Source organism: Neopsephotus bourkii, unplaced genomic scaffold (genome assembly GCF_033783945.1).
Source record: "Neopsephotus bourkii isolate Nb327-2 ecotype Australia unplaced genomic scaffold, CSIRO-AGI_Nbou_v1 NB_1183, whole genome shotgun sequence".
NCBI classification, from domain to species: domain Eukaryota; kingdom Metazoa; phylum Chordata; class Aves; order Psittaciformes; family Psittacidae; genus Neopsephotus; species Neopsephotus bourkii.
The window spans coordinates 4,641,768-4,658,886 of record NW_026901668.1 but is presented as its reverse complement, the minus strand read 5'-3'; the positions used below and the strand labels follow the sequence as shown (position 1 = coordinate 4,658,886).

At 41.3% G+C, this 17,119-nt stretch overlaps 1 protein-coding gene across 9 annotated transcripts in view; it reads left to right on the top strand.

Moving 5' to 3' along the window:
• ERC1 (ELKS/RAB6-interacting/CAST family member 1) overlaps window positions 1–8,256 on the top strand; it is a 287,154-nt gene extending 278,898 nt beyond the window's left edge. For all 9 annotated transcript variants that reach the window (XM_061364024.1, XM_061364022.1, XM_061364019.1 and 6 more), the window contains one exon: window positions 7,943–8,256. In XM_061364024.1, coding sequence (XP_061220008.1) covers window positions 7,943–8,080 — 138 coding nt within the window. In that variant the 3' untranslated portion in view covers window positions 8,081–8,256. The remainder of the gene's footprint in view (window positions 1–7,942) is intronic.
• The last annotated feature ends 8,863 nt before the right edge of the window (window positions 8,257–17,119 follow it).

The following is a 17,119-nucleotide window of genomic DNA, read 5'->3' as shown; positions in this document are numbered from 1 at the left end:
TTAAGTTATTCATATAGTGGAAAATATTCCTTTGAGTCAGTTCTGACCCAGTGTCCTGGAAGAAGGTAACCAGCGCTTTTTCTGGAATTGTCCTTTGACCAGCTCATGTCCTGTTCAACTTTTCTTACTGAAAACTTGAAGTTACCAGAAGGAAGGAAGAATGTCCCAAGTCTCAACCCTGAGAAATACAAATTCCATTCATTCATTATAAATAATTGCATTACTCTAGCAATTTCAATTAAATACAGTATTTTTTTCCACTTTGTTCTAAACATATCATTATGTTAATATGTTTGAGCTCTGTAGAACTGCCATTGTTTCATATTTCAGATAGTTGCCTTTAAGTGGGGGATTTTATTCCTGTGAAAGGAGATGACATTAAGAACATAATGATATGGTCTACATTTTTATTTATAGTTTGGTTTTGGGTTTTCTCCTAACTTTAGAAAAGGAAACTCGCTGAAAAGCATCATTTAAATATGGTGGTGTTGGTGTGCTGTGCTGCGGTATGGAGGCAACAGTGTGAGAAAGTAAGAAGAGACAAGTAGAGCAACCAGATAGTAGTAGTAGGCAACAGTGTTTGCTCCATTAATAGCTTAAGCACTCTTATAAATGTTTCTTATCACTTCAAATCCAGCTCAAAAATGTGCAGAACCTTGTATTATGGAGAGCTGCTTATTTTCAATAGGTCCTACAAGACAGGCATTCTGAAAAAAATATTTCTTCCAACAGAAGGGGATTATTAAAGAATAATTTTCATAACCCAAGGAGTAGGAGGCATTTTATTCCCTGGCTCCCTGCTGTCAGTGTCTCCTTCCAGCCATGTCAAACACATCCTGGCTTTGTCCAGGCAAATGTATTTCTATGAAATACTGTCTCAGAGGACACCTGCAATGGAAGGTTGTCTCGCCCCGCTGATAGTGTTGTTGCACCTATGACTGCTTTGGCTGTGAGCTACAGTGAGAAGAGCTTTTGAAAAATGTTTATGGTCATAGAAGACCCTTTGTAGTGAAGAAGGGTTATCTTCCCTCTCCCTGTGTACCAGCTTCAGGCAAAAAACAGACTGCGTAGGGATGCTTACTTACTAATCCTTTCCCAAGAAATCAGTAATGTCTTTTCTGTTCAGCTGCTCAAAGTAGAGGGAGGAAAAAGGTGATAACATCACTTCACAGTATCAGTCACAACCTGCTGCATCAGCTAAATAGTCATGGCTTGGTGCCAAGGAGCATAATTTATATTGCACATAAGTCATATTTCACTCTCAGCAAAGTTAATGTTAAGCTTCTCATAGAAAAGAACACCAGACCTCATGCATGTGGCTTTCAAATGCCATTTTTAAATTGCATACATGCTTGCTGAATTTTGAAAGTATTAAACACACATTTTGGGTTTTTTATACAAACAGTATAGTAAGTGCAATAAACTTTACTCTAAATTCCAAACAGCTATTTTATAAACATCCTGTGTATTACTTTGTTCAGATCCCACGTGTGTTTTTACTTCTGTATCATCTACGAGAAACTTGTTTAGTTCCTATAAAGAAATTACTCTGCTGTGTTTTGCATTTAATCATTCTAAATTACTGTATTACTTCAGAGTTTACCCTGTCTCCCTTCTCTGACTGCTCCTCCATTAGCTTGTTATCTTCCCCACCTGATTTATGTCATTTATTTTTAATTTGTAATCTTATGGGAATGCATAATGTATTTTAAAGTTAAACAGCCCACTGCTGGTCTCTGTTAGAAATTAGAAGTAATAATTGCAATAATTTATATCTTTCTTCATGTGCAAATGTATTTCCTGAGTTTAGTTGAGAAAATAATGGGTATAGGAACTCTCTAAAATTACTACATTCAGTAGCATTTTAAACTTTTACATTAAATTCAAGTTTTGGGTGAGGGTAAGAGCTTGGGATCAGTGTCATAGTTCTTAAATACTGGTTGAAGTCACAAACATTATCCATAAGTTGGTTATATCCATAATGCCATAACATTATCCATTTTTGTTTGCGTAAGGAATTGCTGATTTTAATGAAAATATACACTTATCAATTAGTAACATTAACTATTCCTAACTTGAAAGGAACTTCCTCTCAAAGAGAAATAACTAGAATGGAAAGAGCAGAAAAGCTCCAGCTGACCCTGAAATAACTGGTTGTGTAGAACTTCATCATTTCATTCAAGTAGTTCCAACTCTGGCCTTTCTTCTCTGTTTTGTGCTGTGCAGGTACAAAATGAAAACTGCCTGCCAACCCTCTGTGCTAGCAGTTTTCCCAGATTCATCAGCTAGGACGTATAAGAGAGATATTTAAGGTTTGCCTTGTAGACAGGTGAATTTTCCCTGTGTTTATGACTGTCAGGTGCTGCCTTGACTCAACAGTCAGAATCCCTTTGGGGACATGGACACCTAATTCAGCCGCAGAGAGGGCAGGGGGCAAAGTACATGCCCAGTATGGAGGGTGCATCGCAGAGTAATTCTGGCAGTGTCCAGCAGTTCAGCTTCTGGACAGTAAACTGAATCCTAAGGTAATGCATTGCAACTGAAACTAGGAGAAGTAGTTACCTCTTTTCCACAGTCCCTTTAACATGCAGAATTGCAAGTTGTTAGGGGTTAGGGTTGTGGGGTTTGCCTGAATATACACAGCAAGGCCTGGCCCTAACAGGTAGCCCTGTTGTACAGGCAGTAATTATTAGTTCTGCTTAGCCACAGAATAACAACTTCCCGTACACTTTAGCATCATCAATTTTCAGTGTGTAACATACATCAGAATTTACATGAACAGAAAATTGGCCTCGAACTGAAACGATTGCTGATTTTACTGTACCAAATCCAGGACAGGTGCAGGATTTGCAGAAAAGCTCCAGTCAAATGCAAGATACAACTTACAGGCATTTGTTTTATTCCTTCTTCCCATTCATATAATTTTGAAATTCATTCATTACCAAGGAATTATATTTCTGCTATTCACAAAGCTTAGAGATGCTCAGGAACCAGGATAAATCCCATGTGCAAAGTTATTTCAAATGTATGATGCAAGAGCCCTCAACAAATTTGTTCAGGTTTTTTTTTTAAAGTGATTGTAAAATTTATTTGAATGCATTTAAACATATTTAAAACGTATCTTTAAAGTTTACATGATTTTAAAAGACAAGACAAAGTTGAATTTGAAATCTTACTTTAATTTTTAAACGTGTGTGTTTAAAATATTTTTAAAAAGCTAACGTAAAAACAAAATTTCCAAATAAAGCACAAATATTTAAAGGGTCTACACAAAAATGATCACTTTTTCTCTTTTCCTTTTTTTAAAGTCTGGCAGACTGGGATTTCCGCATTCTGAACCTTTCTTTTGGCCTTTTTATACGTCTGGAGTTGAGAAATTTTTGCATGTAATTGGCTCTCACTACTTCAAACATACATTTTATGCTGGTTGGTCTGCAAAGACACAAAAGCTCTTGACCATTTGCCTGAGATACAGCAATTCAGTATAGTTTCTTATTTTGAAACAAAACAAAAGTTAAAGTTAAATCGGTTCCATTTCTTTTTGATGCTTATTTCTCTTAGTTTAACCTCTAAATGTATTTTCAGCCTGATCCAGAAACGTCTAAATTTTGAGATATGTAATTCCAGGTCTCAGTATTGTAGCCATATAGATGACTTTCTTCTTGTACTGCTCTGCAAGCAGCTCCTATTGTGTAATCAGTTTTACTGTCCATAGCCTGAGATGAGATACTGCTTTATTGTTATTTGCCTTTTTTCAATAGTTTGTTGTTTTGGTTTTGGGTTTGTTTTTTTTTTTTTTTTTTTTGTGGAATTGTTACCAGAGGAAAATAACACTGGGGGTAAGCCTCCTCTGTATAAATAAATTTTAAAGGATCTTAGATTAATGTTGCCTTGCTTACCTTGTCGAATAAACAAAGGCTGCAAAGGTTCTGTGGGGCAACACCACAGTTCACCTAGTCTGCATTTAAAACCATAGCATCCTATTTCCTAACTGTGAAGTTATCTTCCCTCTGAATGTCAATTTACCCTTAAATAAATTCTGGAATATCTTGGACCAGAGAAGCACAATGCAAGTTAAATTCATGGTGAATTGTTTGGGGCTTTTTTTTTCACTGGTGGAGTTTAGCTATAAATGGAAAAGTATTCCTGTCATGACTTGCTCTAAACTCAGAGAGGAAGGCAGCAGTGGTGAAAAGTGTCTGAATCTATTGCAGATTATCTGCAAGCTTCTATTCCCCTGAGATTCTAAGGTCCTTTCTGTTCTTCTATCCAAAGATAAAGTAAAAATACTGTGAAGCACTTACAAGGTCCTTACTGTCCTTTCTGAGCTGTCTATTTTTACTTGTCGTCTGCTAGCCAAACATATCTGGCCTTGCCTTCTCTTTTTTGGTCATTTCATTAAGGCAAATGTATGAATCGCATCATCTCAGCTGAAAATGCCAGCAAAAAAGGGACTGTTAACACTCCTTTATTTTCATAGAAAAATGGCCTGGGAAAGATAACACCATTTCTGCTTGCATTCACAAGAAAATCTAGGAAACCAGAGGAGAATTGATACTAGTACCATCAGAGAAACTTCCCCAAAATTAGGGCTGTCAAACATCTAGGTGAATCAAGTTATACTGTGGAGAACTGGATGTTCTCCATTAAAGAGCCTGTCTGAATGAGGAGTGACGTACGCTGCTCACAGCTGTTTCTGAAAGGAATGACGTAAACGGAGATGACATACATGATATAGAAATTCTACAACCAGCCACATAGTCAATTAAGATGTCTTTGTTTAAGTAGAAATCACATTATTAAACCTCAGTGTTCTGAAGCGAGCAAACTCAACGCAAAGCTATCATTGCTACTTTTTTCAGAGCTGTTTCATCACAGACATCTGCCAGCCAGCTGTGTAGACTTTCTGGCTGCGCTAATTTGCAAAGTATTATTGCTGGCCTTCAGCATTCAGAGCCATCTCCTTTTGGAGTTCTTGATGGTCCAAAACTTACTTCTTGGAAATATTTTCTTCATCTGGTTGAGCTGGTTACTCTTGTTTGATTGCATTTGATTTATTTTAGCTCTGGCATGGGCTTATTTTGTTGGGCTTACCTTGATTTTATAAGGAATCTTATCAATACATAAATGCTGACTAGTAGAGCAGGAAGCTGAAACATCACTGAGTTTGCAGTACTACCCCACTGAAGACAACATTCAGCAGGATCCTCCCCTGTCCACCAACCTCCCTTCAGTTTTGAAGGTTAACCTCTTTGAGTTGCTTTTATATTTGATTATTTAATTGCTTTGTCATTTCCTGGAGCTTCACCTGGAGGATTTGGCTGAAAGGCTGGGAGGAAAGATGCTGCATGGACAGGTGGTGGTGCAGGAGCAGGTCCCTGCTTTCCCTGCTAACACTGCCCTCTCCTGGTTCTCCTCCTGAGAACCGAATGAAGGAAAGGAGAACTATGTCGCTGCCTTCTCCCATTACTTGCTGTCTCTCCTGACCTCCCTTCTGGTGGATGGCACCATGAAAGCTTTGCATTGGCCCAAGAATGCAAGGCAGCCCTGTCTCATCAGAGTTCAACATTCAAGCCAGTCCCATGAATTTCCCAACACTTAGGTGTTTTGCAGGCTGCTGTATCTGGGGCTGCCTGAGTTGCTGGGGTTTTACTAGGCTGAAGAGCTTGAGACTCAGTAGTCCCTGAAACCTGTTCTTCTGGCTTTTAGAGTTCAGCACTGCTCCTAGCTGGCCGTGCTGACTCTTTTAATCCTGCTTGCTGACTGGACCTCTCCTAGGCTTATCCATCCATTGCAAGTTTCCGAGTAATAACTCTGCCAGGCTGTTGGAACCAGGCTAATCACCTATCCACAGCATGCCGTTTCTGAGCCATTATGGGTTACTGCTGAATTCCCTCTTCTCCCCTGAGAGCCCTTACAGAGCCTGGAGTGCTCCCCTCCCTCTCGTTTTCCCCACTTCCCCAGCTCATGTCACTCCACAGAGCAGGATCAGGTTGCTTTTGCATTGTGATTCTTGGCATGAGCCCCTCTCGGATTCGTATAGCTGTTATGTGAGTATGGCAGCCAGTAGGAACAAAGCACATAAGAACACATTAAACTAACATTCAGCACACAAAGCCCGAATAATTTACTATATGCTACACTGCCTAGTAAAGGGAATAGTGTAGCAAGCTCACCCTTTTAATTTCCTTTCTCTCACTTTTGTCTACAGAAGTCTATACCATAACTTCCTTACAAAGAGTTTATATTTATTCTGTAGTCATTCTTAGGCTGTTTGGGTTTATGCAGTATTTCTTCCAGTAACAGTCTCCTGTGCTTTGCTTGGTACCATCACTGAAAAGATACATACTGTTGTATCTGATTAGAAATTTAGTTGTAGAAATACAACCTTTTCCACTGCCTTGTGCTCTTACGGTGGTAAAATGATCCCTCTCGTCCTGCTGCCCGACAATTCTCTTTTTAAAACCCACAATGAGTAGTATTACAGAAGTGCAAAGTATAGATCAAGAAACGTGTGTACTGATTACCAGTTATCCCTTCAGGGATAAAAAAAATAATCCAGTTTTACATTCTTTCCATGTCATGTATTAATGCAGTAGAGTTCCAATAAAAATATTAATCACTTAGGACTACAAAATGTTACCAAACTGACAGATAATATTAGGGGGGAAAAATTGAAAGGAGGTTCCAGTATAGATAAGAGAGTTGCTACAGCTGCTCGCACTGACAAGGGTTGCAGAAGCTTGCAGTAAACTTCAGAATCCATCTAAGTGCATGTACCATGATTCAAATACACTCATATTCATAGGGAATATACTTTATTAGAAGAAAACCATACCACCGAAAAAAAAACAGAAAAGTTTTTGGGGATATATAGTGTTTGATAGAGCAATCTGATTGGAAGTTTATCCGGTCTACCTACATGTCTCACCCAGTCTAGTAAGAAATATTGTTTCTCCTTGTTCTGCTAGATCCTGAGACCACTGTGAGTGCAGTAATCCCTGAAATGCTTGTACAAATTACAGCCTTACTTGGGATTCTGCACAGTTCACAAGCTAGCATGGACTTTATCGGTTGCTGAGCAGATAAACAGGTTACTGAAGGCAGATGTTTCCTGCTCTTCATTAAGACTCTGTGGGCCCCTAATTCTGGCAATAGCATTAGGCTCAGAGCTGAAAACTTTGTTCACATATATTTCAGTATGTTGTGTGGCGTGGTTTCCAACACCACATGTTGGAAAACCAGTTTGCAGACTGTAGACAGAGTGATTAAGATAGTTTTGAAGTTCCATGTCCTGTTCTGAGCCAGTTACAGTAATCTGAACAATGAGTGATCCAACAGGAAACACAGAGTTAGTAAACAAAAATCGTGCATGTTCCACTACAACTGTGGATAGTCATCTTCTTACTGAGTTAGGAAATACAGTCTCTGAAAATTATTAATTCCACAGCAAAATCAGAACTCTGCTAAACTCTTCGGTCTATTATGTATAATTATGTAACATTCCTATTGGTTTTATATAGGAAATAATTCTTAAGTAATGACCTATAAAACATCCTGTTCTTCAAGAATGAAAGCCAAGCTATTTAAAGTAATATACTAAGGAAATGCTGTATTGCTTCTGGAATTGCGTTCAGAAAAGCATTTTGCAGAGGAAGCTTTTCTAATATTTATCATATTTATTCATAATTGTATTTGCCTTAACTGGGAGGTCACAAGCCTGGTCCTGTAGAACGAAAAAGTGAAATAAAGAGAAACCAGTTTCTGGTAAGGGAATCACCAAGGGAAGATGCTGATCCTGGAAGTGCTGAGCATGTTACATCTCTACTAACTCCCTTTCTAAAAGGTGTCCTAGCTTAGAGCTGAGCCTGCTGGGCAGGGTTCATTATACAGTGAACACATTTAATAGTAGAGAATGACCATGCCTCTGTGTTTCTTGCAGCTTCATGATGAATTAGAAAAGGGCGAGAAGGAAAGCGCAGAGCTGCAGGAATTTGCCAATGCCATCTTACAGCAGATAGCGGATCACTGCCCTGACATCCTGGAGCAAGTTGTCAATGCACTTGAGGAGTCATCATGACCTCGGCCACTAGCCCCACCAGAGCAGCACACCAGTGGCCAAGCCCAGTCAGTCCAAGGAGCCATGAGAGTGGAGAGGAATGGGAAAGACAGAAAATGGAATAGAAACTTCTGGTGCACCTTTTACAAAGAAAACAAAAGAAAGAAAAAAAACAACAACCAACTCTCTAAAAACTACATGCTTTCCAGGTTCTTCCAGTCTATGATTAATCAGTCATGTTTGCATTCATCTTCTCACTGCCTTTCTACTTTAGAATCCAGTTCCCCATTGACTTTGTTGATGGTGACTTTTGGATACAGCTAAGCAGAGCTCTTCCAAGTCTACTGAGCAAAGAAGAGGGGATCCACTGAATACAAGCAGCTATAATTCTCCATGAGGTTGCAGAAGGGTAGCCCTTGCCTTTTATTCATTTATTGCTTCTTTTGTCCTCTCCTTTATTTCTTCCCTCCCCCCCCCCATAAAAACTGAAAGTCTGAATTTCATAGTGCTAAAATCAAACCTGTGTTCTGATTATGGTTTGTGACTGGCCAGCATCTGCTAGCTAGCTCAGGTCTCACTGCCTATACTAGCCTTTCTATATTCTTAAATAAGAGAGAGAAAGAGGAAAGGAAAGTTTCACTATTTGTTCCTGTTAGTCACTCCATCTAGCAGCTGGAAAACAAGGTAGGCTTACTGGTACTTTCTGTTTACTTAATTTTGATTTTTACTATTTGCTGATCTGACTCTGAAGTGCTGAGTGGGGCATTTTTTCAGGTAGATGTTTTAATCTGTTGATTTCTTGGTGTTTTTAGCTGAGGTTTCTCATCATAGGTCTGTCTCCTAAGTTCTTGTTTTATAGAGAGCTCTCTCCCTTCGAGCAGGTGTGGTCAGCAGGTCATCTCCCAGCTTTAACTTGTATAGTTTTTTCCATTGCCAATTTTTCAGGCCATAGCTTTGTGAACACTAGCTTCTATCAGAATAGTCTTAGCCATTTTGCAGATGAGGAAATCACATCACTTAGCTTAAAAGTACAATTTTAAAGCTAAAGTTAGTTAAATTGGTAACAGTTCTTGCTATAATTATAATTTAATTTATTTTGATTTAGCTTAGGTTGACAAGGAGTGAGCTTGAGTTCAGAGCAATAACCCATTTTTACAAAGAGCAGCATCTCTGCTGGAGTTGTCACCCAGCTGAGTAGGTAGGTATAAAATCAGAGCTTTAGTTAAACCAGTGCAATTCTTATATGTATATGAGAGGCCTTAGTCTTGTTCCCATCCATCTTTGACACTCGTTAAAGCCCCTGCTGATAGGTAATATGACCTGAAATAGCAGGTCAGTTTGTCGTTGTGGTGGCAAGTCAGGATCCTATTTAATGAGTAGGATTTGGGTGTTCATTCTTGGACTATGCACTAATGGGGAGACATGTTTTTTTCTTGGCTACCAGTGGTTATGTGTGTCTGGGGGCATCTGCAGGACAGAACCCTTTAACACATCCCCATGTGCTCCTTAAAGGAGTTGTTCCCCTTTAGCTTTCTCATATTACTTAAGAGAATGAGAGAAGGGCAAAAGGAGACCAAATATCAACAGAGCAGTGGAATAAATCTTGGGTTTCTAGTGACTAGCTGATTATGAATCCTCTCAGTAAAGCTCTCATTCAGAGCCTGCAGTTTAATTCAATATGACTTAACTACATTTTGACCTTAATCACTAAACTGTTATGGTAATGAAAATGTTCAAGCCCTCTCAGGAAACTTGCATTTCTTACGTCTTTCAAATCCATAGCACAGCTCTCCTGTAGGTCTTTCCCATCCTATTTTTATCCCTAGAAGTAACCAATTGCTTCTAATAGAAAGGAGGTCAGCAGAAGTTGTGTAAAGGAAGATGTACCCTGTCTTTTTTTCAAACAAGCACTGAAAAATGTGCAAACCTGAAATCTTATACACCTGTAGACTCTATTAACTGATTTAAAATAAATCACATCCCAATTCATTCTGCTGTAACGATTCAGCAGAAGGACCTGGATCCGTAACCATGGTGTCCACTAGGAAGAAATATGTAAGTCTCCAAAGAAGATGTGATTCACACCTTTTCCATGTTTTGAACTGCCGGTGCTTTGCAAAAAGAAAATGTAGCTTTAGTTCTTGCTGTAGTAGCAGACTGTGTCTGAAGCTTTTGTTGTCATGGATGAGGAGAGTAATGAGAACTTGAATGTGTGCAAGGGGGAAACACCGGAAGGCGTGCAGACAGTGACTGTACATACCACTGAGCCGTGCCTCATCCCAGAACCACCCCTTTGGTCCCATTATTTGAGTCAGCACGTTTTGATAGGAGCTGTTGTTTTGAAATCTTTCCTCTTGCTTTTTTCTTCATCACCCCTAATTACTCACTCAAGGAATTTAATGCCGCCTGTAAAAGCATCAGAGCCATCAGCCTAATATCATCGCGTCACCGCCACCACTCCTGACTATCTCATTAACTTATATGGTCAAATCTCCAGCTGCCATGGTTCCCTGCTGTAAAACAATCCCTCCTCTGTGAGAAGCTGTGGAATTTCCCTTATCGATGGTTCAAATGACTCCTGCTTGTAAACCTCTTACTGAGATGTTCCTTGATAGCGTCTCTGCTGCAAGCAGGGGGAGGGGATGGGAGCGAGGGGTGGTCACTTTGGGCTGTCATTTCAATTCTCTTCACTTACTGCATTGCCCACACATCACAGGAAAGTGCTGAATCCTCTGCATCTTAAATTCAGCCTGTGGCTGCATTTCTAGAGTTGAAAGTGCCCCAGCCAAAGGCATGGTGCTGTCCTCGCAGCGTGTGCGGGATCGATGCATCAGCAGCTAGGTGAATCTCACTGTTTACAAATCTCCTGGCCTCTTCCCTGAGAGGATTTGTCAAGCCTGGCTAGTTTTCATGCTGGCCATGTGGTCTTTTATCTCCCAGGCACACACCTGCTGTTCCTCCCATCTGCATTGTTAGGCCTTTGCAATTTTTCTCGTTAACCACTGTTATCTTCCAGGTCTTCCAGGCTTCCCATCTTAAACATTGATCCTAGACCTCAATAAAGTGCTTTCAGGGAGAGAGCAGATCTCATTTAGGAACAGACTTGATCCGACTTGATCTCTATTGAACTATTTCAGGTAATCTCTCTGATCCTGTGTCGACAGAGATCTTGTGATGGTGAATAGCTTAAGGAACTAGGTGATTTGGGAGTTACTGCTGGCCATGGTTTAATGCTGAACATGACCAGTGAAAGCTTTTTCTTTTCACTTATGTGGAGTTCCACACCATTGGCCTTAGGGCAATGAAGGGATTTTGTTACCATAACCCATCACAAAATTGCATATCGAGCACACGGCAGAAGGGCTGTATGTGTGCACATACTGCAGTGCTCATCCAGTTGCCTAACCCACCACTCTGTTAAAGTCTGATACCCAAGTGTCAGCAGCCAGGCAAAAATAAGACAGTTTCCTAGCACAGCAGTCCTGCAACACAGCAGCTCTGGGAAATCAGGGGCCCTTCCCAGGGAGACTGGGGAAACTTGCTTTTTCTTCTCCTGTTGAATGAAGTTCCATTTGCTGCTGGAGCTGTGAAAGTTTTAATTGCTTTAATGTGTGTGTTTTTTTCCTTTCAAGCTGTCATTTGTACAGAAACTGAGAGATGTGAGGAGCTGTCTGTAGAAAATTAAATAGGTTATTTTAGCTGGGTTTGGACTAAAATATAACTCAAGCCTGAAGCCCACGTACAGTGTAAAAACTGACACCCCAACCATGCTTCTTCATGACATCCCTGAGTCCAAGTACATATTTTCCTCTGAATCCAGCCTCATGTAAAACACTAAAAGGACATTACAACACTAGAATTGCAGGGTGAGGACATGAACACTATTTGTGATTGGAAGAAGAATTGCCTGGCGTGCTCCCAAAGGAAGCTCTAGGTTTCGAGTATTTGCTCTCATTTTGACTGCCTTTAACCAGCTTTCCCTCTAGAAAATGCCAAACACTCTTTGGAGTATCTGATTTTTGCCAAGTCCAGGGGACAGAAGGTGAAGGTCTGATGTGATGCACAAAACTGTGTGTGCTGTTTCTTGTTGCACAGCTGGAATATCCCTTCTCTTGCAAATTTCCTGGTACTTTGGGGCTCTCGGTATTTTGCACAAGGGAGCATTAATGTCATAAGTCTTGTAGACGTAACCCTGGTTTTGTGAACCAAAGGGGCACCTCTTTTCATTTGCCCTGTAGTTCCCACCCGTTCTGCTGCTAGTGCTCAATTTGTTTAGGGAATTTCTACATCTGATAAAAGTTGACAGGGTTGAGTCCCCATTCCTGTCCTAATTGCCAATCGTTGCCACTGAAGAGGTTTTTATTACAGAGGATGTAGAGAGTTGCACACTGATACCATTTTAAAGCAAAAATTTCACTACATAAATAATGCACATATTCCTCAAATGACTCCACTGAAATGCAAAAGGGAAGGAGTACAATCAAGGCATCTGCTATTTAAAGGAAGCCTCTACTCAGCTCAGCGCCCGCATTGAAGGAGGGAACCGGAGAGGACACAGAAGGCTATGGATAACTAACACTGCCCCAGCGAAGCCGGCGGGGTGGGAGGGTCAGGCACGGGGCATCACGCCTGGCAAGGCCAACTCTGCTAACCCCTCTTGTCATCATGGCAAGGAAAAGGAGAGTCGGGGGGTTTTTAAACAATACAATGTTTTTAATTGTTTTTTCCACATGAATGGAAGGAAACTTACGCAACAGCAGATCCTTCTGAACAAAATGGCTGTGTCCGCTGACTGTTTTTAAAAAAACCCAAGAAAAACTGTTTCAAAACTTTTTAGTGTCAAAAGCATAAACACAGAAATCCTGACTTTTTCCAGTGTGTGTGGTGAGTGCTGTAACCCTGTCATCAGTATCTCTCCTGACTTTTTCAGGGGTGTTTTTTCCTGTTTTGTTTTCTGCTTGTCGATATTGTCTGTGTGGTCCTAAGGCTGGGGCAGTTACCAACAATGTGTGTCTGTTGTCGGATTAAACAAAAAAGATAGTAGTAGAACTGAAAAAGATGTGTTTTAAAAAAATATATAAAAATTAAATTTCATCAAAAGGAATTCAAGTAGAGAAGCAACAAAGCCATGACTCCTCCTTTCAGGATTGTACGGAAAAGGATTTGTGGGCTTATAATCATAACCAGTTGCCTTTCACAGGCTTTTGAGGTCCAAGGCAGCTTGGCCTCTTAGGAAATGTTACAAACCCTGTATAAATTCCTGCTGTCCCAGGTTTATACTGTACACATGTCATACAGAAATGGGCAGATGAAACAGTATTTTGGAGATCAGTCTTTTCTGGTAATGCTTATCAACACCAGGGCTCCACTGATGTAAATGGGACAAATGGCTTTGGCCAGATTTTCTCTGTCTTCTCAGTCATGCCCATGGATCCCAGGGCCACGTTCCAGTGCAGGTAGTTGTGTGTAGGTCCATTGTCAAAGTTGCATTTCTGGTATTGGTCACATAGCCACAGCAGGTTATGGTACAGGGAAGGACTAGCAGCCACCTTCTGCTGCAGTTGCATCAAAGGAACAACGTGAGGTTAAACCAGCATGTAACAGACAAAAAACCCCACACAAATTGCTTCACCTATGAGACTAGGTAAAGGATTTCATTAAATGAATGTAATTTTTATATCAATTTATCATATGCTATTTGTCCCTGTTTTGCACTTCCACTTTGGATCTTGGAAATCAAGTTAATCCCTTTTGCTTTTAAGTAGATATTTCCACTTCAGTTTCTCAATGCTTTGGTGGGGCTTTTTGTTCAAAACATTGGTTTTCCATTTGGAAACTGGCGAAAGATGGATCTGTCACTCATGTACTGTTATTATGTGGTTATCTAAAAGCCAGATTTTATGAGTAGACATTGTTCCTTTAACCTAGCCCATCTTCTCAGCTCTCTGGTGACACGGACAAGTCTCTGTCGTCGCTGCCTGCCCAGGGGCGGCTGCATTTGGCCCTTACTGACATGCTCGTTACAGTATATCTGGGGTGCTTTAGTGGCAGATGACTTTATCTGTGCAGATGATGAAGGAGGATGAATCAAACGGGACCATGAACAGGGGAATAATTTCTGTGCTAGCCCAACATGCTGCTCCAAGCCCACTAAAACAGTATACTGCCGTTTCCCTCCAAGTCAGTAAATGGCAAGAGCCGCACACCAGGCTCACAAATTGTTTGTGGGGTTAAAAATCTGTGGGATGCTCCATCCACTCCACAGACACAGATCCCTCGTTTGCTTTGGAAAAGACGTGTTGCACTTTAGCGGAGGGGGAGACAGGCTTTGGGGAAGGGGTCTAGCATACTTGAATTCCTTTTGGAAATAACAGCAGCGGGAGACATTGATGTCTGTGATGCAAGTGCGCACGCTGCCTTCAACTTGTATGTGTTTTATTGCTGGAGTCATGTTACTGACAGGATAATGAAATTGCAAAGAAAATGTGTTATATTCAACTTTGCCTTGATAATATAAACACTTTGTTCATTTTTTTTTTTCTTCTTTTTTTATTCACAGACTAAGTTCATCAGGAAATTATAAAATTATTTAAAAATCCTGTGCTGTGTCTTCATTTCAGTGAGCTTTGGTGTGTCTTGCTCAGCGTCCTCTCCTGCATGCCCAGCACCAGAGGGCAGGTAGGAGGGCTGAGAGGCTCTGTGGCTTTTCCCTGAGACCTTGAGGTCCCGTTTGTTTGTTGCCCACCCACATGACTGAAACAACCCTACTGAGGGTCTCAGCTGTACCACATGCCTGGCAATGCTGAGAGGTATCGGTGGGGTTGCCTGGAAGGGGAAGGTGAGCGACTGTCAACCACAGGGGTTTCCCAGTTACCCCAGGACCTCACAGGTCAGGTAAGTGGAGATAGAGCAGCAGCATTTACAGCCAGCTGTTTCATTTGTCTCTCTCGTGCCTTTTTTCCAAGTAAATGTGACTTAAATGCTGCTAATGAGTGGCTGAATCCCAGATGTTCATCCAGTGTTGAGTCAATGTCGGGATCACATCTTACGGAGTAATGCGCCTGGAAAGCCATGCTGTGCAAAGGCCAGCAAGCCTGTCCTACAGAGCATGTTCCTGGTGAGACACAGATGTGAGTCCTGTCCCTATGGGAGCGGAAGAGGGTCATGACTTTGTGACATACAATGAGCTGTGCCCCTTCCAACACTGGAGGAAACGGCTCTACCCAGCATCCAGTCTCCAGCCGCAGTTTGTGGACATGGGAAATTGCCTGCGTACTGTCACTATGAAAATCTCTTTATTTTCTAGTGATTTTGACTGTTCTAAAGAGAATAGCATTGCAACACTGGGTCTCACTGGTAGAACAATGTCCGTGTTAAACACACTCCACCAGTTTCTCCGCAGCTATCCCGAAGCCCTGGCAGAGCAGACCTCCCCAAGTTGGGAAATTTTCTAACCACTGTATGTCTCAAAGCCTCTCCATTTCTTTCTCCTTTTGTCTTACCTGTGCAGCCAGTTTTTCTCTGGGCTTTTTTGCTGGCCTTCTCCCTTCTGCTTTCTGTAGATTTCTCATTTCAAGAGCCTTCTAAGATCCCAATTCGCTCTTTCTGCACAAGCGACTTCATGTGTGACAGGAAGGGGCATCCTGATCTTGGTGTGTGGATGTTCCCCTCCTTCCACTAATTTCAATCACTTGGGTTTTAATCAGGCATGTAAAGCAGTGTGTGGAAAAGGGATATATGGGGATTAAGGGTCTCGGGAGCTTTGAAAGGAAGAGTCCATCAGCCTTTTGGTTCCCTGTCTGGTTTATGTTTGCCTGAGTGTCTTTGGCTGAGAAGGGGATTTGTGATTCCCATCAGGCCAGGGTGTGCCTGGCTTTTGCAGCGGAGTCCAGATCAGCTGAATGAAACCACATGCCACATAAATTTAACCTACTCCTGTACAATGGGATATAGATTGGTCTGAGTGGTACAAATGCCAGTTCTGAATAGCTTGTCCTTTTGAAAGAGGAGGATGAGTGAAAAGCGAGAGTCACAGCCATCACGAGCAGGAGAGCACATCTGTAGGGAGACCAGCACATCTGCAGGCAGAGCCAAGCTGAGCCATTACAGCCCACACCGGCTCTGACTGCTTGGTGTGTTGCACTGCCATATCCTTGCAGGCTGACTCATATTTTGGATGGCCCATAACAATAACACTGAGCTGCAAAGGGAAGATGCCAAATCCCTTTTGTGCATTATCAGGTTACATTTTATGCATTATGTGCAGTAAAACACAACAACGCATCTGAACAAAATTGTCTGTGTTGACTGTTGCTACTGTGACACAGAACAGGCAAGGCAGCAGTGAAGATGGCGAATGGTCAACCCCAAGATTAAACACATGGATTTAAAACCTTTTTCCTTTGCGTATATTGCAAAGATACATTCATAGGGGTGTGCAAAGCTCATGTGTTAGACAGGCTCCTGATTAAACATGGGCCTTCTGCAGTATTCTAGCCAGAATGACTTTGTAAAACCTGCTTTTCTAAACTACACCGATGAGGGAAACTGATGAAACCACATCTGCAAACCACTGGGAAGAACAACGTATTTAGGATCTTCTATTCCCAACAGGATTGACTACACTTGCGCTGCACAGGGCCTTCTGCTTCTGTGGATTGATGCTATAGGGATGCATCAGTTATACCATGTAGGATTACCCAAAATAGTAATTGCAAACTAATTGCCTGCACTATTTAAGTGACCTGCATATAGAATCATAGAATAGTTAGGGTTGGAAAGGACCTTAAGATCATCAAGTTCCAATCCCCCTGCCATGAGCAGGGACACCTTGCACTAAACCATATCACCCAAGGCCTCGTCCAACCTGGCCTTGAACACTGCCAGGGATGGAGCATTCACAACTTCCCTGGGCAACCCGTTCCGGTGCCTCACCACCCTAACAGGAAAGAATTTCCTCCTTATATCCAATCTAAACTTCCCCTGTTTAAGTTTTAACCCATTACCCCTTGTCCTTAATCACTACAGTCCTTAATGAAGAGTCCCTCCCCAGCATCCCTA